The sequence below is a fragment of the Ascaphus truei genome, chromosome 15 (assembly GCF_040206685.1).
Source record: "Ascaphus truei isolate aAscTru1 chromosome 15, aAscTru1.hap1, whole genome shotgun sequence".
Classification (NCBI taxonomy): domain Eukaryota; kingdom Metazoa; phylum Chordata; class Amphibia; order Anura; family Ascaphidae; genus Ascaphus; species Ascaphus truei.
The window spans coordinates 14,726,713-14,750,087 of NC_134497.1; the positions used below are offsets into that span (position 1 = coordinate 14,726,713).

The following is a 23,375-nucleotide window of genomic DNA, read 5'->3' on the forward strand; positions in this document are numbered from 1 at the left end:
CTCTGTACCCCGCCGTGGAATATGTTGGCGCTTTGCAAATAAATGATCACAATGAGACTGGATTTGCACCTTCACTGAGGTTTTACTGAATGCCAAGGCCAGGAAACAAAGGGCTTATTCCTATCACTAACGGAAAACAACGACGTTAAAGGATGAAATAGCTACATACGTCAATTAGACCCAAAGTTCGGAAATGTTTTGACTGACTTGTAACCAACGCCTGATTTTTGTTACGCGGCTCTCTACAACGGCGACGTCTCTATATAAGGGGCCGGCAATGCTGCGCCCACTATACGGCCATCGTACACATCCCCTAGGAATCCCGCTATTTCACATGCATTCATATTCTCTGACATGGACAGGGGTTCAGGAACAGCTTTCACCATCACTTTCTCTGGGCAGCACAAAACATGGCCTCCTCCACGTCAGTGGGCGGAGGGTGATTAGATAATAGTGCGAGGAAGAGTGAGAATTTAGTTGAGGCCTCTCCTGGCCTCCTATCCCAAGCTGGGATTTAAATGAGGGTTGCTCCCTGTTAATGTTATTTCTGCACCTCTGTGCCTGAGCTGGGCCCCAGCTATGGACTACATTTCCCAGAATCCTCCGGCGTGTCAGGAATCACTGCGCATGCGCTCACCTAGCCCCGGCTCCCAGGAGCCGCCATCTTGAGACTGGCAAGATCTTTTTGCTTAGTCAGATGACCCCGGGAGATCACCCCTCCGCTCCGGTCTCGGTATTACCAGTGACACAGGAGAGGTCTAATTCTCGTCCCCTGTGGCTTCCCTCCGTTCTTTCCGGTAGCATTGCGACCTGCGTGGCCTCAGTTGAATGCGGGTATAATTCCACACCCAACATGGCGCCCTGACAGGTCTCCACCCTCCCCATTGCTCAAGCTCCGCCCAGCCCGGCCGCCGCCGCAGCGGGTAGAATGTATTTCCGCTTCCGGTCAGCCTCGCTGTGGTCCCTGCGGCTGGCGGCTGAGCCGTGTGTCTCCGCCATATTGTCTGTGTGATCCCGGCGGGGAGCGGGGGGACCGGAGCAGCAGGTGCGGGCGGCCCCTCCTTAAACTGTGTGTTTGTCCGCTGCAGGGGGGAGCTGAGCTCACCCGGGGAGGGGGATCATAGAGAGAGTCCCGGGGTATGTGTGAGGGGCCCGGGGCGTCTGATACCGGGGGGAGGCGGGTTAAGGATGGAGTGGTAAGGGGGGTGGTGTAGTAGGATGGGGGTGGTGTAGGATGGAGGAGTGGTAGGATGGGGGTGGTGTAGGATGGAGTGGTAATATGGGGGGGTGTAGGATGGAGGAGTGGTAGGATGGGGGTGGTGTAGGATGGAGGAGTGGTAATATGGGGGGGTGTAGGATGGAGGAGTGGTAATATGGGGGGGGGTGTAGGATGGAGGAGTGGTAAGATGGGGGGATGGAGGAGTGGTAAGATGTGGGGATGGAGGAGTGGTAAGATGGGGGGGTGTAGGATGGAGGAGTGGTAAGATGGGAGGGTGTAGGATGGAGGAGTGGTAAGATGGGGGGGTGTAGGATGGAGGAGTGGTAAGATGGGGGGGGGGGTGTAGGATGGAGGAGTGGTAAGATGGGGGGGTGTAGGATGGAGGAGTGGTAAGAGGGGGGGATAGAGGAGTGGTAAGATGGGGGGGGATGGGGGAGTGGTAAGATGGGGGGGGATGGAGGAGTGGTAAGATGGGGGGGATGGAGGAGTGGGAAGATGGAGGAGTGGTAAGATGGGGGGGATGGAGGAGTGGTAAGATGGGGGGGATGGAGGAGTGGTAAGATGGGGGGGATGGAGGAGTGGTAAGATGGGGGGGATGGAGGAGTGGTAAGATGGGGGGGATGGAGGAGTGGTAAGATGGGGGATGGAGGAGTGGTAAGATGGGGGGATGGAGGAGTGGTAAGATGGGGGGTGAAGGATGGAGGAGTGGGAAGATGGGGAGGGTGGGAAGATGGGGGGGTGTAGGATGGAGGAGTGGGAAGATGGGGGGGGGGGTAGGATGGAGGAGTGGGAAGATGGGGGATGTGGGGGTAGTAAGATGGGGGGGTGTAGGATGGAGTGAAGATGGGGGGTGTAGAATGGAGGAGTGGTAAGATGGGGGTGGTGGTGGGTTAGTTAGATGGGGGTGGTGTAGGATGGAGGAGTGGTAAGATGTTGGGGTGAAGGATGGAGGAGTGGGAAGATCGGGGGGTGTAGGATGGAGGAGTGGGAAGATGGGGGGGGGTGGAGGATGGAGGAGTGGGAAGATGGGGGTGGAGGATGGAGGAGTGGGAAGATGGGGGGAGTGGAGGAGTGGGAAGATGGGGGGGTGTAGGATGAAGGAGTGGTAAGATGGGGGGGTGTAGGATGGAGGAGTGGTAAGATGGGGGGTGTAGGATGGAGGAGTGGTAAGATGGGGGGTGTAGGATGGAGTGGTAAGATGGGGGGTGTAGAATGGAGGAGTGGTAAGATGGGGGTGGTGGAGGGTTAGTTAGATGGGGGTGGTGTAGGATGGAGGAGTGGTAAGATGGGGGTGGTGGAGGGTTAATTAGATGGGGGTGGTGTAGGATGGAGGAGTGGTAAGATGGGGGTGGTGTAGGATGGAGGAGTGGTAAGATGGGGGTGGTGTAGGATGGAGGAGTGGTAAGATGGGGGTGGTGTAGGATGGAGGAGTGGTAAGATGGGGGTGGCAGGGGGAACTGGGCAATTCTTAGAGATTCTATTTGTTATTGGGGTAGAGGACCACAGTGGTGTTGGGAGGAGTGGTTGGGGCTGACAGTGTTATTTCAGTGCAATTATCTAAATAGGGTGTTGGGCACAAATTAGTTGGATTTGTTGGGTTGTAGTTATGCCAGGTAGTAGGTTAGAAAATTGTGTGGTAATGGGATTTTCTGTAGGGGGTCCTGGAATTTTTTTTTGGGGGGGGGGGTGGATTATGAGCAGCATGAGGTTTTGGGGTCTTGGGTGCTTTGATAGTTTTGGGGTAAGGTTGGCGTCTGACTTGTGCCAACGTGGGAGCTCCCCAATTTAACGTCCTGGGAGGTGGAATAATATTGGATATTTCTCCTTCCATTTTTATTTTTGGTGGAGGCTATTTACCCGGCAAGCTGGGTAAATAGGGTACTTGATCATTCTTTAATGGACAGCCGCTTAAATAAATAAAAAAAAAAAAACTTCAGTCTGACCCCAAGCTGCCATCCTAACCCCACTATACCAGCCTAATCTTTACACTAACCCCGATATGCCAGCCTATTAAGGGGAAGTTGTTATAAAGCTGGCTGCAGGGTAAATAGGCGATTTATTCATATTAGCCTGGACACCCTGTGATTGGCATTGTTAGTTTGTAATTATTTAGGCTGGAGGTCTGTTAATAAATCTTTCATGCTTTAAAGAAAAAAAATATGTGCCTCCGTTAAGGGGTTTGACACTCGCCGAGAAACAACGGATTTGTTTCAATCCGTCAATCTTTACTGAGTTTTGTATCTGGGGTTGCATAACTTGCTTCAGAATATCTGGTGTAAAACCTGTAAATATAGTATAAGTATGTCCTCACTGACAGCATCCTTTTTGAAGGCGTTTGTGGGGGGAATAAAATACCTCGCTAAAGCGCTAGTAACTCCACTCCTAACACGTTGAGTCTTCACAGAAGAGACTGTTTCTTGAGATTTTAGTTCGCTTTGTAAGCTCCCTTGTGATGGGCTCTGCAATGGGAAGCCTGCAGAATGATTTGGAAGAACGTGGGAGACACACATGGAAGTTTTGTGGCCTGTGATGGTCACTGGCTTAACTTCTGTCTGATGTACGTACGAAGTTAGTACTTGGACTGCTTGCAGTAGATGGATTGGATGGGCTTATGCAGTGCCATGCTCCTCAGCCTATTGGTCTCATCTGAAGTCAAACATGTTCAACCAACTGGCCTTCGCAGTCTGTATTGGACAGATACAGAACCTTAAGGCCAAAGATCCCCAGTGTCATACAGAGTGCCATGGGTACGTAAAATCCACACCGGGCATTGTCTAGTCCCAGCCCATCTATCCTCTCAGGTCTGAGAACTGGACCATTGGGGAATCCTGTACTTCAATCTCCTGCAATAAACTCTGCTTGTGGTTCAGAGCCTGTTACAAGCTCTGAGTTCTGCACCAGTGGCATCCTTATCATGGGAGGGTCATGCCCTACTATGTAAGCCATGGGTCACCCCAAAGGAAAACATATCAGTCTCCCCTTTCTTTGAGGCTCTGCATGTTCGATATACGGCTCTGCAATAAATCATGGCCCCTGCAATAGTAAGTGTTAAATACTTGACTGTCTCCAACCAGTGTGGTGCCAACCACGATGAGAGGTCACTGGGAACCCCCAATCAGTGAGAAGTGTCCACCCTTCAGTAAGAGTGAGCCATTGTGTTGTTGGGGCAGGGGGGCGGTGTCTGTACTCTGCAGACTGCTCTCACCCTGGGCCATGAGTAGACACTATTTTGCCCCCAGACCTTATGACAGACTTACTTGAAGGTGCCCACTTATCACTGTGAAGATTCCTGGCATACACTAGTACAGATACCTCACTCGGGCCGCCTGAAGAAAGATAAAACCTTGGTAAAAATCCCCAGCAATCCTCTCCTGTGTCATCACCTGCTGGTGCGGGGATCGGAGGGGCTAGAGCAGCAGTACATACTTGGAGGACACCAGGCAAAAACACACAGGGATATAAAGTGATACAGAGTATGACTTGAAACAGTGCAAAGTCTAGAGGCGACTGATGGTTACAACTGCTCCAATGCCTTCAGCCCTCGCACAGAGCAGTCAGTGGCACTTTACCATCATATATCTATATCGATGTAAAGTATTATAAAATCATATTCCAATATATACTTGATGCAGAGATGCACATCACTACAGTGACTAATACGCTGAGACTCCACAGTCAGGAAAGTGAGACGTAGTGGAACCTCTTCCTTCTGCAGACGCTCCTCCATGGGAGTCCTTGGCTGTCATGAACCACGAAGAGTGGGGTTTGGAGAAGGAAGTCGGGGGATCTTCAGTCTTGCATAGCGATATACGATTGGGATAGTGATGGTACTGATCCATGTCACACCGACTCTTCCTAATGGAAACTTGGGTCCAAATGTATAACTGCGTTATGCCCAGTAACATACAATGAAACCTCGTATCAACCAGTGATGGGGCTTGAGTTTATAAAGCCGTTTTTATGGGCAATACCAATGATCGGTGTTTCTCTGCAACAAATGTTTGCATATTTCGGAGGGGAATTTGTGTATCGAATCCCTCTGCTTCTGTGCCGTGTGTTACAACCCCATGTGCCAGTGAAAAGTTAGCATGTCTCTACATGAAGTTAGAAGTTCACTGCTTAGTTCTGATGAGGGAGCAGTGACAGTCTGGTGGCAGGTCTTTGGGGCTGCCTGTGTCCCCTCTGGATCCTGATGTGGTTAGTTAGGACCGTGGTGCTGATAGGATGGTTTCTGCAGTGAAGTGGCGACTGGTTGTGGGTAATGCCAGCATATACCTTGGCAAAGCACATAACACAAGTTCTGTACTGTGATTCTACCACCACACAAGCTCCACCCATTACCTCTGCCCAGCCAATCTTCGGACAGCTGCCATGTAGCTTGGTTGTGTGGTGGAATCACAGCTCAGTACTTCTGTTATGAGCTTTACGCAGATATATGTTGGTGTTATTCACATGGTGTGTTCTCTGCACCACTCTCTCTGGGGATCATTTGGGCTCCTGCCGATCAAGTCAGGTCGTTGATCCCTTAAATGCTGGATTGGTGCCAGTGTGGCAGTATTTAAAGGTGTATACACTCCAGCCCTGGCAAAATCTAATCGTAAATATGGACGTCCTGCTCTGAAGAGCTTGCAATCTAATCTCGGGGATCGAGCCACACGAGGTCACTCGGGTCAGAATGTCCTATCCCAGGGGTCTCTGCAGTCTGCTTTCTAATGAGGGAGCGGGATCTGGTCTCATTAGGGGGGTTCTGTAACTCTGCTTTGTGCCCCCTGCAGTGACTCGGCCGCCTGCCTATTCACCGTCCATCTCATCCAGCCATCCAGTCCGCCATGTCGGGTCCTGTGCTAAGCCGGGCCCGTGTCTACACAGATGTAAACACACACAGACCACGCGAGTACTGGGACTACGAGTCACACGTGGTAGAGTGGGGGTGAGTAGTACATGACCTTTATCTCTTTTCTCCGTGTATACAGTGTAACGCTGCCACAACAAATCTTGTTCCCAAGAGCTTGCAGTCTAATATTTTATGATCTGTAGGACCTGCTTAATGTCTCAAGGACCTCGCATCGAGTTCTGGGCCACCCACATCAGCGTTTTTAACTCCTTTTTGCGGCCAGGCCCCTCCCCCATGTGTTGCTGCTCCCTCTAACAATAAGCGTTAACATTGTATTCATCTTTAGGTTAAAAGTAAATAAACATGTATGTATATGTTGATATAGCGCCATCCATGTACACAGCGCTTCACAGCAGTAATACACGGGACATATTATAACACATAGAGGGAATCAGCGCTTCAAGCATTAAAGTAACATTACGAAATGGAGTCCCTGCCCTGAAGAGCTTACAATCTAAGTGGTAAGTAGGGCGAACGTACAGACACAGTAGGAGGATGTTATGACCTGTTAATTTCAATAGGCGTGGTAAATACGGCCCTGCATTCCTTCGCTGCATGTGTCTGCCCTGCTGTTGAGGGAGTGTTATAGCGTAAAATACTTGCACATATTATTATGGCTTCTACTTGGCTGTTCTAAACGCTCGCAGCTCAGGGTTGCGGTGTACAATAAGCTGCGCTTATAGTGCTGGCGACGCGACGTCGCACCAAAACAAATGTATTTCCACCGTCGCGTGTGCTTATAGTAAGCGCGACGCTGGCGAGGCGAATTCTTGAAGCCGGTCAAATTTGACTTTTCAGAGGCTGTCGCCATGTGACAGCCTCTGAACCAATCAAAGACCTGGTCGCCCGCGACGTCGCCGGAAAGGGAAATGCAACTTTCGCTAGCGTCGACGGCAACGGGTGACGTCATTCGTCTCGCGCACTATAAGCGCGGCCTACGGGAGAACTCCCTGAGTGCAGGAGCAGGCACAGTATGTAATGTGTGACGGGGGCCATGATTCCAGCTCCCTGTCTTTCAATGTCCAAGTATGATGTGCGTCTGGTCTGGATGAGACTGGCGTGTCTCCGATGTGCGCTTCTCTGGTCTGGATGAGATTGGCGTGTCTCCGATGTGCGCTTCTCTGGTCTGGGTGAGATTGGCGTGTCTCCGATGTGCACTTCTCTGGTCTGGATGAGATTGGCGTGTCTCCGATGTGCGCTTCTCTGGTCTGGATGAGATTGGCGTGTCTCTGATGTGCGCTTCTCTGGTCTGGATGAGATTGGCGTGTCTCCGTTGTGCGCTTCTCTGGTCTGGATGAGATTGGCGTGTCTCCAATGTGCGCTTCTCTGGTCTGGATGAGATTGGCGTGTCTCCGATGTGTGCTTCTCTGGTCTGGATGAGACTGGCGTGTCTCCGATGTGCGCTTCTCTGGTCTGGATGAGATTGGCGTGTCCGATGTGCGCTTCTTTGGTCTGGATGAGATTGGCGTGTCTCTGATGTGCGCTTCTCTGGTCTGGATGAGATTGGCGTGTCTCCGTTGTGCGCTTCTCTGGTCTGGATGAGATTGGCGTGTCTCCGTTGTGCGCTTCTCTGGTCTGGATGAGATTGGCGTGTCTCCAATGTGCGCTTCTCTGGTCTGGATGAGATTGGCGTGTCTCCGATGTGTGCTTCTCTGGTCTGGATGAGACTGGCGTGTCTCCGATGTGCGCTTCTCTGGTCTGGATGAGATTGGCGTGTCCGATGTGCGCTTCTTTGGTCTGGATGAGACTGGCGTGTCTCCGATGTGTGCTTCTCTGGTCTGGATGAGACTGGCGTGTCTCCGATGTGCGCTTCTCTGGTCTGGATGAGACTGGCGTGTCTCCGATGTGCGCTTCTCTGGTTTGGATGAGACTGGCATGTCTCCGATGTGCGCTTCTCTGGTCTGGATGAGATTGGCGTGTCTCCGATGTGCGCTTCTCTAGTCTGGATGAGATTGGCCTGTCTCCGATGTGCGCTTCTCTGGTCTGGATGAGATTGGCGTGTCTCCGATGTGCGTTTCTCTGGTCTGGATGAGACTGGCGTGTCTCCGATGTGCGTTTCTCTGGTCTGGATGAGATTGGCGTGTCTCCGATGTGCGCTTCTCTGGTCTGGATGAGATTGGCGTGTCTCTGATGTGCGCTTCTCTGGTCTGGATGAGATTGGCGTGTCTCTGATGTGCGTTTCTCTGGTCTGGATGAGACTGGCGTGTCTCTGATGTGCGCTTCTCTGGTCTGGATGAGATTGGCGTGTCTCCGATGTGCGCTTCTCTGGTCTGGATGAGATTGGCGTGTCTCCGATGTGCGCTTCTCTGGTCTGGATGAGATTGGCGTGTCTCCGATGTGCGCTTCTCTGGTCTGGATGAGATTGGCGTATCTCTGATGTGCGCTTCTCTGGTCTGGATGAGATTGGCGTGCATTCGATGTGCGCTTGTCTGGTCTGGATGAGATTGGCGTGTCTCCGATGTGAGCTGATCTGCCACTTCCTGGGTACTGCTTGGACGCCACAGTTCACACGTATCAGCGCTGTGCTGACGTATCTGCTTCTGTCATTAGGAACCAAGATGATTATCAGCTGGTGAGGAAGCTGGGGAGAGGCAAGTACAGTGAGGTCTTTGAAGCCATTAACATCACCAACAACGAGAAGGTGGTGGTCAAAATCCTGAAGGTGAGAGGGTTTTACAGCTTCTAATTCCCCTCGATCTTCTGCAGGCTGGGAACTTCCCAATAATCGCCTGTAACTCAACTACGTAATTTTCTGGAGGGTAACACAATAAGCTTTATTTGTGCCTTTAGGCCCATTAACCCCTTCCGTTACATGACTGCTGTGTGTATTGCCTGCTGTATGCCCGCACCCCCTCTACACGCACACATACCCCCACAACACACACACCCCCCTCCCCTCACACACACCCCTCCCCTCACACACCCCCCTCCCCTCACACACCCCCCTCCCTTCACACACCCCCCTTCACACACCCCACCTCACACACACCCCACTCACACACACCCCCCTCACACACACCCCCACTCACACACACCCCCCCTCACACACCCCCCCCTCCCACACATATATACACACACACCCCCCCTCACACACACACCCCTTTACCCCCCCCTCCCACACATATATACACACACAGCTGCAGTGTCCTCAGAGCCCACAGCACGTTGTACATTGAAGTGGTTCTTCTTTCCCAATAGTGGGCGGATCGCTGCTTCCTCTTACCTCCTCTCCGTCTCCTCTTCTTCTTTTGTAGCCCGTGAAGAAGAAGAAAATTAAGCGCGAGATCAAGATCCTGGAGAACCTGCGGGGCGGCCCCAACATCATCACGCTGGCAGACATTGTGAAAGATCCCGTGGTAAGAGATAACCTTTTGTGTCTCGGGTAAGGGGGGGGGAGGGGTGTGACTGTCCTGGGGACATTAGGACTCTGCGTTAACAAGAGACGAGCATAGACATGTTGCGAAGTATATTGGGTTCTGTGTTGTGGACATTCCATATGTAATGTTCTGTCCTTGTTCTGCAGTCCAGGACGCCGGCTCTGGTCTTTGAACATGTGAACAACACAGATTTTAAGGTGAGGGTTAAGATATCAGCACCGTTAATGTTGGGGGACCCCCTGTACAGAGCGCTGCTGGCTGTGATGCTTTCTGGAAATCACTTTTGTTTTACATCGTGCTCTAATAATAATTCTACTAAATAGAGTTTTATTTGCTTTCCCCACAGCAGTTATACCAGACTCTAACGGATTATGATATTCGATTCTATATGTATGAGATATTAAAGGTGAGAAGCGTGTGTCCTGTGTCCATGTGCTGTACCTGCTGCCTGTCTGCGTGTGCAGGCAGTGCGAGAGCGGAGCCCACTGTGTGTGTGGCGGCAGTGCGAGAGCTCAGCCCACTGTGTGTGTGTGTGGCGGCAGTGCGAGAGCTGAGCCCACTGTGTGTGGCGGCAGTGCGAGAGCTGAGCCCACTGTGTGTGTGGCGGTAGTGCAAGAGCGAAGCTCACTGTGTGTGTGGCGGCAGTGCAAGAGCGAAGCTCACTGTGTGTGTGGCGGCAATGCGAGAGCGAAGCCCACTGTGTGTGTGTGTGGCGGCAGTGCGAGAGCTGAGCCCACTGTGTGTGGCGGCAGTGCGAGAGCTGAGCCCACTGTGTGTGGCGGCAGTGCGAGAGCTGAGCCCACTGTGTGTGGCGGCAGTGCGAGAGCTGAGCCCACTGTGTGTGGCGGCAGTGCGAGAGCTGAGCCCACTGTGTGTGGCGGCAGTGCGAGAGCTGAGCCCACTGTGTGTGTGGCGGCAGTGCGAGAGCTGAGCCCACTGTGTGTGGCGGCAGTGCGAGAGCTGAGCCCACTGTGTGTGTGGCGGCAATTCGAGAGCGAAGCCCACTGTGTGTGCAGGCAGTGCGAGAGCTGAGCCCACTGTGTGTGTGTGTGTGGCGGCAGTGCGAGAGCTGAGCCCACTGTGTGTGGCGGCAGTGCGAGAGCTGAGCCCACTGTGTGTGTGGCGGCAGTGCGAGAGCGAAGCCCACTGTGTGTGTGGCGGCAATTCGAGAGCGAAGCCCACTGTGTGTGCAGGCAGTGCGAGAGCTGAGCCCACTGTGTGTGTGTGTGTGGCGGCAGTGCGAGAGCTGAGCCCACTGTGTGTGGCGGCAGTGCGAGAGCTGAGCCCACTGTGTGTGTGGTGGCAGTGCGAGAGCTGAGCCCACTGTGTGTGTGGTGGCAGTGCGAGAGCTGAGCCCACTGTGTGTGGTGGCAGTGCGAGAGCGAAGCCCACTGTGTGTGGTGGCAGTGCGAGAGCGAAGCCCACTGTGTGTGGTGGCAGTGCGAGAGCTGAGCCCACTGTGTGTGGTGGCAGTGCGAGAGCTGAGCCCACTGTGTGTGTGGTGGCAGTGCGAGAGCTGAGCCCACTGTGTGTGGTGGCAGTGCGAGAGCTGAGCCCACTGTGTGTGTGGCGGCAGTGCGAGAGCTGAGCCCACTGTGTGTGGCGGCAGTGCGAGAGCTGAGCCCACTGTGTGTGTGGTGGCAGTGCGAGAGCGAAGCTCACTGTGTGTGTGGTGGCAGTGCGAGAGCGAAGCTCACTGTGTGTGTGGTGGCAGTGCGAGAGCTGAGCCCACTGTGTGTGGCGGCAGTGCGAGAGCTGAGCCCACTGTGTGTGTGTGTCAGTGCGAGAGCGAAGCTCACTGTGTGTGTGGCGGCAGTGCGAGAGCGAAGCTCACTGTGTGTGTGGCGGCAATGCGAGAGCTGAGCCCACTGTGTGTGTGGCGGCAGTGCGAGAGCTGAGCCCACTGTGTGTGGCGGCAGTGCGAGAGCGAAGCTCACTGTGTGTGTGTGTCAGTGCGAGAGCGAAGCTCACTGTGTGTGTGGCGGCAGTGTGATAGCTGAGCCCACTGTGTGTGGCGGTAGTGCGAGAGCTGAGCCCACTGTGTGTGGCGGCAGTGCGAGAGCTGAGCCGTGTAGGGGGACGGCGGTGTGAGGTGGGTCGGGGGGCGTGAGAGGTGGTTTGGTTGCTCCGCCTTATTCTGTGCTGGTTTCCCGCAGGCCCTGGATTATTGCCACAGTATGGGTATCATGCACCGGGATGTGAAACCCCACAATGTTATGATTGATCATGAGCACAGAAAGGTATGAAGTACCAGGGGGGGGTGTATATGTTCCTGTACCCGCTTCCTTCAGGTCCTGGGTTTGCTGGGAACTCCCTGTGTGGGGATACCAGGCTCGCCTCTAATACCTGGGCCTCCTTTCCTCTCCTAGCTGCGACTAATAGACTGGGGGCTGGCAGAGTTCTACCACCCTGGGCAGGAGTACAATGTGCGCGTCGCCTCCCGATATTTCAAGGGACCCGAGCTGCTCGTAGATTACCAGGTAAGAAGCGAGCGTCCCCCTCCCCCCACCTGCAGACTGACTGCTCTTTGGGGGAAGGGGAGGCTCCCGGGGGACTCGTTAATCACAGGTGTGGAGCAATAATTGGTGAACTTGTCAGTGTGTGATTGGGGGCTGCGATTGTACACGGGGGGGGGGGGAGGGGGTGGTTATCTGGGGACGGCCTGCCTATTCCACCCCCCTGAGCATCCTGCATGTGACTTACAGATGTACGACTACAGCCTGGATATGTGGAGCTTGGGCTGCATGCTGGCGAGCATGATCTTCCGGAAGGAGCCATTCTTCCACGGACATGATAACTATGACCAGGTGAGAAGTGGTACCCGGACATGTGAGGGAGGGACCAGGTGAGAAGTGGTACCCGGACATGTGAGGGAGGGACCAGGTGAGAAGTGATACCCGGACATGTGAGGGAGGGACCAGGTGAGAAGTGATACCCGGACATGTGAGGGGGGGACCAGGTGAGAAGTGGTACCCGGACATGTGAGGGAGGGACCAGGTGAGAAGTGGTACCCGGACATGTGAGGGACCGACCAGGTGAGAAGTGGTACCCGGACATGTGAGGGGGGGACCAGGTGAGAAGTGGTACCCGGACATGTGAGGGAGGGACCAGGTGAGAAGTGGTACCCGGACATGTGAGGGAGGGACCAGGTGAGAAGTGGTACCCGGACATGTGAGGGACCGACCAGGTGAGAAGTGGTACCCGGACATGTGAGGGAGGGACCAGGTGAGAAGTGGTACCCGGACATGTGAGGGAGGGACCAGGTGAGAAGTGGTACCCGGACATGTGAGGGACCGACCAGGTGAGAAGTGGTACCCGGACATGTGAGGGACCGACCAGGTGAGAAGTGGTACCCGGACATGTGAGGGAGGGACCAGGTGAGAAGTGATACCCGGACATGTGAGGGAGGGACCAGGTGAGAAGTGGTACCCGGACATGTGAGGGAGGGACCAGGTGAGAAGTGGTACCCGGACATGTGAGGGAGGGACCAGGTGAGAAGTGGTACCCGGACATGTGAGGGAGGGACCAGGTGAGAAGTGGTACCCGGACATGTGAGGGAGGGACCAGGTGAGAAGTGGTACCCGGACATGTGAGGGAGGGACCAGGTGAGAAGTGGTACCCGGACATGTGAGGGACCGACCAGGTGAGAAGTGGTACCCGGACATGTGAGGGAGGGACCAGGTGAGAAGTGGTACCCGGACATGTGAGGGACCGACCAGGTGAGAAGTGGTACCCGGACATGTGAGGGGGGGACCAGGTGAGAAGTGATACCCGGACATGTGAGGGAGGGACCAGGTGAGAAGTGGTACCCGGACATGTGAGGGAGGGACCAGGTGAGAAGTGATACCCGGACATGTGAGGGACCGACCAGGTGAGAAGTGATACCCGGACATGTGAGGGAGGGACCAGGTGAGAAGTGATACCCGGACATGTGAGGGAGGGACCAGGTGAGAAGTGATACCCGGACATGTGAGGGAGGGACCAGGTGAGAAGTGGTACCCGGACATGTGAGGGAGGGACCAGGTGAGAAGTGATACCCGGACATGTGAGGGAGGGACCAGGTGAGAAGTGATACCCGGACATGTGAGGGGGGGACCAGGTGAGAAGTGATACCCGGACATGTGAGGGAGGGACCAGGTGAGAAGTGGTACCCGGACATGTGAGGGGGGGACCAGGTGAGAAGTGATACCCGGACATGTGAGGGAGGGACCAGGTGAGAAGTGGTACCCGGACATGTGAGGGAGGGACCAGGTGAGAAGTGGTACCCGGACATGTGAGGGACCGACCAGGTGAGAAGTGATACCCGGACATGTGAGGGAGGGACCAGGTGAGAAGTGATACCCGGACATGTGAGGGAGGGACCAGGTGAGAAGTGATACCCGGACATGTGAGGGAGGGACCAGGTGAGAAGTGGTACCCGGACATGTGAGGGACCGACCAGGTGAGAAGTGGTACCCGGACATGTGAGGGAGGGACCAGGTGAGAAGTGGTACCCGGACATGTGAGGGACCGACCAGGTGAGAAGTGATACCCGGACATGTGAGGGACCGACCAGGTGAGAAGTGGTACCCGGACATGTGAGGGAGGGACCAGGTGAGAAGTGATACCCGGACATGTGAGGGGGGGACCAGGTGAGAAGTGATACCCGGACATGTGAGGGGGGGACCAGGTGAGAAGTGATACCCGGACATGTGAGGGGGGGACCAGGTGAGAAGTGATACCCGGACATGTGAGGGAGGGACCAGGTGAGAAGTGATACCCGGACATGTGAGGGAGGGACCAGGTGAGAAGTGATACCCGGACATGTGAGGGGGGGACCAGGTGAGAAGTGATACCCGGACATGTGAGGGACCGACCAGGTGAGAAGTGGTACCCGGACATGTGAGGGAGGGACCAGGTGAGAAGTGGTACCCGGACATGTGAGGGACCGACCAGGTGAGAAGTGGTACCCGGACATGTGAGGGAGGGACCAGGTGAGAAGTGATACCCGGACATGTGAGGGGGGGACCAGGTGAGAAGTGATACCCGGACATGTGAGGGGGGGACCAGGTGAGAAGTGATACCCGGACATGTGAGGGACCGACCAGGTGAGAAGTGGTACCCGGACATGTGAGGGAGGGACCAGGTGAGAAGTGGTACCCGGACATGTGAGGGAGGGACCAGGTGAGAAGTGATACCCGGACATGTGAGGGGGGGACCAGGTGAGAAGTGGTACCCGGACATGTGAGGGACCGACCAGGTGAGAAGTGGTACCCGGACATGTGAGGGAGGGACCAGGTGAGAAGTGGTACCCGGACATGTGAGGGACCGACCAGGTGAGAAGTGGTACCCGGACATGTGAGGGAGGGACCAGGTGAGAAGTGATACCCGGACATGTGAGGGGGGGACCAGGTGAGAAGTGGTACCCGGACATGTGAGGGGGGGACCAGGTGAGAAGTGATACCCGGACATGTGAGGGGGGGACCAGGTGAGAAGTGATACCCGGACATGTGAGGGGGGGACCAGGTGAGAAGTGGTACCCGGACATGTGAGGGACCGACCAGGTGAGAAGTGGTACCCGGACATGTGAGGGACCGACCAGGTGAGAAGTGGTACCCGGACATGTGAGGGAGGGACCAGGTGAGAAGTGGTACCCGGACATGTGAGGGAGGGACCAGGTGAGAAGTGGTACCCGGACATGTGAGGGACCGACCAGGTGAGAAGTGGTACCCGGACATGTGAGGGAGGGACCAGGTGAGAAGTGGTACCCGGACATGTGAGGGAGGGACCAGGTGAGAAGTGATACCCGGACATGTGAGGGGGGGACCAGGTGAGAAGTGGTACCCGGACATGTGAGGGAGGGACCAGGTGAGAAGTGGTACCCGGACATGTGAGGGAGGGACCAGGTGATAAGTGGTACCCGGACATGTGAGGGAGGGACCAGGTGAGAAGTGGTACCCGGACATGTGAGGGAGGGACCAGGTGAGAAGTGGTACCCGGACATGTGAGGGAGGGACCAGGTGAGAAGTGATACCCGGACATGTGAGGGACCGACCAGGTGAGAAGTGGTACCCGGACATGTGAGGGAGGGACCAGGTGAGAAGTGGTACCCGGACATGTGAGGGAGGGACCAGGTGAGAAGTGATACCCGGACATGTGAGGGACCGACCAGGTGAGAAGTGGTACCCGGACATGTGAGGGAGGGACCAGGTGATAAGTGGTACCCGGACATGTGAGGGACCGACCAGGTGAGAAGTGGTACCCGGACATGTGAGGGACCGACCAGGTGAGAAGTGGTACCCGGACATGTGAGGGAGGGACCAGGTGAGAAGTGGTACCCGGACATGTGAGGGAGGGACCAGGTGAGAAGTGATACCCGGACATGTGAGGGAGGGACCAGGTGAGAAGTGGTACCCGGACATGTGAGGGAGGGACCAGGTGAGAAGTGATACCCGGACATGTGAGGGACCGACCAGGTGAGAAGTGGTACCCGGACATGTGAGGGAGGGACCAGGTGAGAAGTGATACCCGGACATGTGAGGGACCGACCAGGTGAGAAGTGGTACCCGGACATGTGAGGGAGGGACCAGGTGAGAAGTGGTACCCGGACATGTGAGGGGGGGACCAGGTGAGAAGTGGTACCCGGACATGTGAGGGAGGGACCAGGTGAGAAGTGATACCCGGACATGTGAGGGACCGACCAGGTGAGAAATGGTACCCGGACATGTGAGGGAGGGACCAGGTGAGAAGTGGTACCCGGACATGTGAGGGGGGGACCAGGTGATAAGTGGTACCCGGACATGTGAGGGGGGGACCAGGTGAGAAGTGGTACCCGGACATGTGAGGGAGGGACCAGGTGAGAAGTGGTACCCGGACATGTGAGGGAGGGACCAGGTGAGAAGTGGTACCCGGACATGTGAGGGACCGACCAGGTGAGAAGTGGTACCCGGACATGTGAGGGACCGACCAGGTGAGAAGTGGTACCCGGACATGTGAGGGAGGGACCAGGTGAGAAGTGGTACCCGGACATGTGAGGGAGGGACCAGGTGAGAAGTGGTACCCGGACATGTGAGGGAGGGACCAGGTGAGAAGTGGTACCCGGACATGTGAGGGAGGGACCAGGTGAGAAGTGGTACCCGGACATGTGAGGGAGGGACCAGGTGAGAAGTGGTACCCGGACATGTGAGGGACGTTGGGGACCTTTTCTGCTTCATGCTGGACAGGGTTTTATCCAGCTAGGTGCAGCAGTGTGTTGTAGGTTCATATCCGGATGATCAGAGCCAGGCTTGTTCCTGACGAGGACCTCGGACACAGAGCATTAAACTTGTTACACAAGGCCCGGATCCCTCCACCTGTGTTTTAGTGATATTTACTTCTATGAAGCTTCTTTCCTTTAAATGGCTTGATAGATGTCATGCTTGTATCACGCAGGGACAGAAAATGAGACGGCGCTCCGCTGGACCTGTGTGACTAGTCGTGCTGGTTGGTAAAAGGATCAATGTTTCGGGCCTGCTTTGGACCTTATCTGGTCCAGGGTAGGACCGAAACGTCAATCCTTTAATAAACCAGCAGTATTATTCACCCAATTTTCTGCTGTCTTTCCCCGTGCGATTCATGATCCGCACAGCAGAGGGTGCTGCGGAGCTCAGTTTGAAGGCTCTGCTGCTATATTACCTGCTTTCTGGTATAGAACAGCTGTGCAGGGGGAGTATTGAAGAATACATGGAATGAAGGGCTGTGCTGGAGTCGCTTTAACTCCTCGACAGCTGGAGGTGTCGGCAGTGTGTGAGGGGGTGATGGGTGTCCCACAGGCAGTGTAGTGGTGTGTGTTCTGACCTTGTCCCGCTCCCTCCTAGCTGGTGAGAATAGCAAAGGTCCTGGGGACTGAAGACCTGTACGATTACATCGACAAATACAACATTGAACTGGACCCTCGCTTCAATGACATCCTGGGCAGGTGAGCGGGGCTGCTATCCCACAATCCTTTCTGCCCTTGGAGGTGTCGCCCGTGGTAATCCTCGGGTGTCGGGGGAATTAAAATGCAGTGTGCTTACTGGGGGGGTGGAGGGGTATTATCAAACAGTGTAGTAGCAGCTCTTTGTGGCATGGATGGTCTACTTTCCTCTTTTAGTTGGGGATCTCCTGTCCCTTGCCCTCGTTGCCCCTCTCACGCAGTGCCCCTACCCTCTTCCTCTTTCCCCCCCCCCCATTGCAGGCATTCCCGCAAACGATGGGAACGTTTCGTGCACAGTGAGAACCAGCATCTGGTGAGTCCTGAGGCCCTGGACTTCCTGGACAAACTGCTGCGATACGACCATCAGACGCGGCTCACCGCCCGCGAAGCCATGGACCACCCGTACTTCTGTGAGTGCTTAGCCGTTTCCCCCTCTCCCCCCTCCCTCTCCCCCCCGTCCTCTCTCGATTCACTGCGCACCCTGCTCCCAGCCTGTCTGGGTCCCTGTGCCCTCTCACCCTCCTCTCCATCTCTTCCTAGACCCCATTGTGAAGGACCAGTCTCGAATGGGCACCACCAACATGCCGAGCGGCAGCACTCCTGTCAGCAGCGCCAGTATGATGTCAGGTCAGTCCTCTGTGCCTCCCGCTTCAGCGCGCGCGTCAAAACAAACGTGTCCCCGTGTTTTGGCTGGCCTGACGCGGTACATCACTGCAGATTGGTGTTCTTGGGAACACCCTATTTGGACACAGCATGGGTCATGGTAATGGGTGCTGGGGCTTCTGCACTGTTACCGGTGTTGGGTTCCTCCCATAACTCTGTAGCCCACCCGTGTCACACACGGAGGTTGGGTGAAGCTAGTTCTCCCTTCTGCCGCCTCTTGGTAATGTGTGCAAGAGGGTCAAAGAAGTCTTCTAGTGGGCATCTAATCTTTGGGTCAATTGCAAAATAACGACGAATTCTATGAATTTGGAATGAGTTCCTGATAAACGGGACCCCTTTCTGAGGGCAAATTCTTTAGTCTGGGAGGCTTGACCTCTTCATAGTGAAACTCACCTCGGGTCCCTGGTTGACCGGAGGGCGAGTTTCCGCCCTGAGATGCTGATTATAAATCCAGGTCGGGACCCTCCCACGTCCCATAAGGGGGCAGATGTCGCCTCAGTCACAGCCCGGGTCTAAGAGTTCTGTATTTGAGATTCTGTAAATGGACTGTGGATATCGAGCGGTGATCAGGGTGGCGAGGTGGGCCCCGTACGATGCAATAGCCGCCTGAGCCAATCCGTGTGCGCTAGATCTGCATCGTGCACTTGTTACTAGCGCTATAGCGACTGGAACTTTCTCATTAGCGAATATCGCCCACCGTGTGCTGTACCAACATTTATTCACATGTTACAATACACAAGTCCCAATGCACATCCACTGACCCATTTAGTTAATTACTATTTTTTTTTGTGTCTGCGTGTCGCGCACACCTCATAAGTATGGGCCGTTTAGTTCGATCATTCGGCCACAGCATTTCACGCCTGCGACCACGTGAAGGTTGGACCCCATCAGCAGGTTCCTACACGGCCAATTTTACACCGTGTCCTTTGTATTTCTACCACTGCCAAGAGGGGAAAAAAGGAAACGAAACAATAATACAGCCGGCAGCATGGGATGCGTGAGGGGTATGTGGTGCCTAAGGGGTTCACATTTAGGCGCTGCAGTGCAGTTAAAACTGGTTAAGAACACAGGCGTGCCTGAGGGAGAGAGAAAGATCTCTCTAATAAAAATATCACTTGTGAGCACATTCACATGTCTTAGACAGGTCTGCAACCCTGCTTTTCACCATTATCCCCAGCATACAGTGCTTCCACTGCAGCAAGGGATTCTGGGAAATGACATGCAAATGAGCACACAATGTGTCACCTTTTGCCTAGAATATCCATTCACATGGAGCCCATATAAAAAAAATGCATCGCTGTTCACACAGCTTTTAAGCACAGCCTGGGACTAGCAAAGCAAGTACAAACCATTCACAGACATGTTTCAACCTTGATGGGTATCATCCGTGTGAGGTTGGTTTATACTTGCTTTGCAATATTTCATGGCTGGGTAGGTTTACCATACACATTGTAAGTTATGGTGGGTGAAAAAGGCAGCAAAAAATCTCCACCATTCGCATATAGCCGATAAAGAATATCACTTGTGAGCACATTCACATGTCTTAGACAGGTCTGTACCCTGCCTTTCACCATTATCACCTAGCATATAGTGCTTCCACTGCAGCAAGGGATTCTGGGAAATGACATGCAAATGAGCACGCCATGTAACATACAGGAAGGCCCCGCTTTTTGGCGATCTGGCGGTACCGAGAAGGGGGCCGCCATTGTTGCGCATGCGCGGAACGGGCCGGTCTGGGGTTGCGCATGCGCAACTTCGGCAAAGCCCCTCATTCTGCGCATGCGTGTGTGTCTGTGTGTCTCAGTGCCGCAGGATCTTTGTATGCAGCCCTAACCCCGCTCTTTCTTCCGTCTCTCCCCCCCCCTCCCCAGGGATCTCCTCGGTGCCAACCCCCTCCGCCCTGGGACCACTGGCCGGATCCCCCGTCATCTCCGCTACCAACACCCTGGGGACGCCTGTCGCTGCCGCTGCCGGAGCCCCGCAATAAGGGGAGTCTGTCCTGGCGCCTGGTCAGGAGTTGGCCTAAGGGGGGGCGGATGTGCCTCTCCTCCTGCCGGGCCCCTCTCTTTGACTCATCTCCCGCCTGACGCAGAGGGAGGGGGTCGCCCAAGGAGCGAGGAAGCCCCCCCCCCCCCGGACGCGCCGTGTCTGAGCAGTTGCTTGTGGATTTATAGTAGTTCTGTCATTATATATATAAAAAAAAATATTATAGGCTGAATTTTTTTTTTTTTTTTTTTTTTTTTGTTCCTTTTTACAAACTTTTGGTATGGCTCCCGGCCACGGGCTGCCCCCCGGTTATCTTCCTGCACATGGAATGTTTCCTGGACAGATTATTTCTTTTTTTTTTTTAAATTTCTGGATATTTTCCGTTCCTTAAACCAATCTCCCCCTCCCTCCCCTCCCTCCCTTTCTGTCATCTTGTCCCGTAACCTGCCGAGGTGGCGGGAGGGTTTCTGTATCCCACCCTGCCATAAATCGCCAGTCGCCCTGGGGTGTAACCGGGTACAGCTCCATGGTTGAAGACTGTTCTCCCAGTAATTTTGGGTGGGTGTATAGGAGCTCTGCTCCATCTTGTCGTCTTTGCACTGGGCTGCTCCTATTCTGCATGGAGCCCTTAAACAATGAACCCCATTCAAAGCCAGCCAGACCCCATCCAATGTATGATGTCTGCCCTGCGCTGTCCCATCCTCTTCCTCCCCCCCCCCCCCCCCCCTGTGAAGTTATTCTTTGTTCTGTCCCAACACTTTATTTTTAGGCATTGTTTACACAGGGCTGCCCTGGTGTGGTAGCACTATCAGAGGTTCCTAGTCGTACCTCTCCTTATCCCTTCTGCCCCACTCCATGTGCCATTCTGAGGGGGGGGGTGTTAATCCCTTGAAGATTAGAGGGAGGCTGGATCAGACTTTGAATAGCAGTCCTGTAATTGTAAGAGCTCTTTCTCCCCCCCCCCCCTGCCCCTCTCACTCCCACTGTCCCGCCCCCCCTCACTCTCCCCTCAGCAGGGAAACTGTCCCAGTGACACAGACATCATGCTTTCTCCTTCACATGTGACAGATCTAATGTTGGAATTATTTGGTGTAAATAAACATGGTTTTATTTATCAAGGTTAGATTTAGTCCCCTGTGTGAGACGCTTTCTTGTCGTGGGTGAGTGACTGCGAGCTTCTGTGGGACGGGCAAGATACAAATCAGGGGCGGCCAACTCCAGTCCTCAAGGGCCACCAACAGGTCAGGTTTTAAGGATATCCCTGCTTCAGCACAGGTGGATCATTCGGTCGCTGCTTCAGCACAGGTGGCTGTCTTTGACGGAGTCACTGATTGAGCCACCTGAGCTGAAGCAGGGATATCCTTTACACCTGACCTGATGGCGGCCCGAGAGGACTGTAGCTGTTCACCTCTGGTGTAATTGGTCTCGATTCAGACACGAGTCACAATCAAACTGTGGTGCTTTCCTCATTCAATTTCTGGGCGTCTTCTCCCGCCTCCAAAACAATGGTGTATCGAGGACACCTGAGCCGTCCCCGTTCAGATCTCCTCCTGCCCAGTTTTCTCGGTGACAAGATTCCTGGATGTAGAAATACATTTCCAACTGGTTGTCGGGCTGGGCTTCAATGCTTTGCACGTTCACCAGAAATGTATTGTAACAATGTGATTTGAAGCTGTGCTGGAAAATACCATGACCACCTTTAAATCAAATGAAGGTTAGGAGAACGTCCGCCTGTGCCCAGGAGGAGGACTCCTCAATTGTAACCCTGTCCTGCTGATCTGGACCCCCTTTGTTACTTTCCTTGACATGTCCCTGTAACGTGTTACTCTGGCCATGTCCAGATTGTTCTCCATTAATAGTTTGTAATAATAATGTTTTTGGTGTCTGGGGCACAGGGAGATAAAGTGACTTGCCCAAGGTCACAAGCAGTCGACACCGGGAATTTACTTTACTCACTGAGCCGCTCCGTATCCATTGAAGAATGTGCTGCGGTTTCAAGTTTTTCTGCTTATAAACAGACCTGACTGGGATGTTCGTTTTTTTTATTTTTTTATTATTAGAACAAGTTGAGTGTAAACTTCATAGCAGCGTAATGTTTCACATTCCTGTACATTCTGATTGAGCTACTTTCCTTTCTAAACTGCCCCTTGATTTCGTTTGGGTGAGTTGACCTTGGAGGCTTCTGCTTCTCTTCTCTCTTCTTGATGGACCTGTCACCCGTTCAGGCTTCCCCATGTGCCCCTCTGCTTGTGGCGGAGACCTGAGGGGTTTCCTCATGACCTGGGAATCTTGGAATTCAGTGTTTTTTTTATTTTTCTTCGCGTTCCACGTGGTTTGTGCGAGCTACAGTTTGTAGGGCATGGAACCTGCGTGATGGCTGCGTCGTCTTATTTTCTATGTGCGGTAATAAAGGCGCCCTGGGGAGAGTCGGTGGCAGTTGCGTGGAGCTCCGTGGATCTGAGTCTTCTAAGCAGTTGCTCACCTGATGGTAACCGGGTAACATTATTTACAGCACTGTATTGGGAGCCTAATTGGTTTCAATAAAACATTTCAATCTTTTCCTCATTGCCTGAGCTTATTTGAGAAGTGATTTTTATTGTGGGCTGCTGCAAAGATGGCCGCAGTTTACGCTTTCCACCTGGTGCTCGCTGGAGGAAGCTGTTGCTGTGCTTGGTGGCAACTGTAGTGAGGACAGGAGTGTGTGGCCGGTCATTCCCTGCGAGTGCTCAACAAGAACAATTATTACTGAGGAAGAGGGACGGGAGGTGTGTGTGCCATGAATCTGGTCCAAAGCATCGGCCCATGGACAAACCACCATTTCCCGGTGACTTATCTTATGTCTTTAAAGCACTAGAAAGGTCAATAGAAAACTGTCGATTGATCAATGAGACCCCATGGAAGAATAAATATCAAATATAATATCATTGCAAAGGGTAGGTAGCTGTGTTTTGTCCTTTCTCCCATGTAGTAAGAAAGGATGGCGTATGATGCCTCTTATTGGACCAACAAGTAGTTGACATGTTACAAGCTTTCACCCTGACCCCGAGAGGTTGGAATAAGAGGTATCATACCCCTTACTCCCTCTCCCACCTTGACTACATATTACTGTTAATTTACTTCTAGTCCCTCTGTGCAAGTAGAAATGAACGTGGAATAAGACCCTGTACAGTTTGGGGTTCCATAAAACGTTACAAGTCTGGTTCCATGCTTCTTCTCAACAGTTCTCCATCTAGCTGCACAACTAAAGAAAGGAAATGGTATCACAGAACCAAATCCATTAGAGAGGGACAGTTCTGACGGGGG

At 53.8% G+C, this 23,375-nt stretch overlaps 1 protein-coding gene across 3 annotated transcripts; it reads left to right on the top strand.

The window, feature by feature from the left end:
• The first annotated feature begins 915 nt into the window (after positions 1-915).
• Positions 916-21,195, top strand: CSNK2A1 (casein kinase 2 alpha 1). Of its 3 annotated transcripts, none has more exons than XM_075571723.1 (13): positions 916-1,045; positions 5,995-6,149; positions 8,664-8,775; positions 9,368-9,469; positions 9,637-9,687; positions 9,837-9,896; positions 11,647-11,730; positions 11,860-11,970; positions 12,196-12,297; positions 17,326-17,426; positions 17,685-17,833; positions 17,964-18,050; positions 19,958-21,195. In XM_075571723.1, the coding sequence occupies exons 2-13, from the start codon at positions 6,049-6,051 to the stop codon at positions 20,071-20,073; spliced, it is 1,176 nt and encodes a 391-aa protein (XP_075427838.1). In that variant the 5' UTR covers positions 916-1,045; positions 5,995-6,048; the 3' UTR covers positions 20,074-21,195. The 3 variants fall into 3 exon arrangements, with proteins under 3 accessions (XP_075427838.1, XP_075427840.1, XP_075427839.1); XM_075571725.1 differs by having other exon boundaries at positions 9,840-9,896; XM_075571724.1 differs by having other exon boundaries at positions 954-1,137.
• The last annotated feature ends 2,180 nt before the right edge of the window (positions 21,196-23,375 follow it).

What these genes read in the sequence shown, in the direction of transcription:
- CSNK2A1 (XM_075571723.1), top strand. Translation starts at nt 6,049, where the DNA reads ATGTCGGGTCCTGTGCTAAGCCGGGCCCGTGTCTACACAGATGTAAAC. An exon ending in TGGTGGTCAAAATCCTGAAG is followed by an intron (nt 8,776 to 9,367) that starts GTGAGAGGGTTT and finishes CTTCTTTTGTAG; the next exon opens with CCCGTGAAGAAGAAGAAAAT. An exon ending in GACATGATAACTATGACCAG is followed by an intron (nt 12,298 to 17,325) that starts GTGAGAAGTGGT and finishes GCTCCCTCCTAG; the next exon opens with CTGGTGAGAATAGCAAAGGT.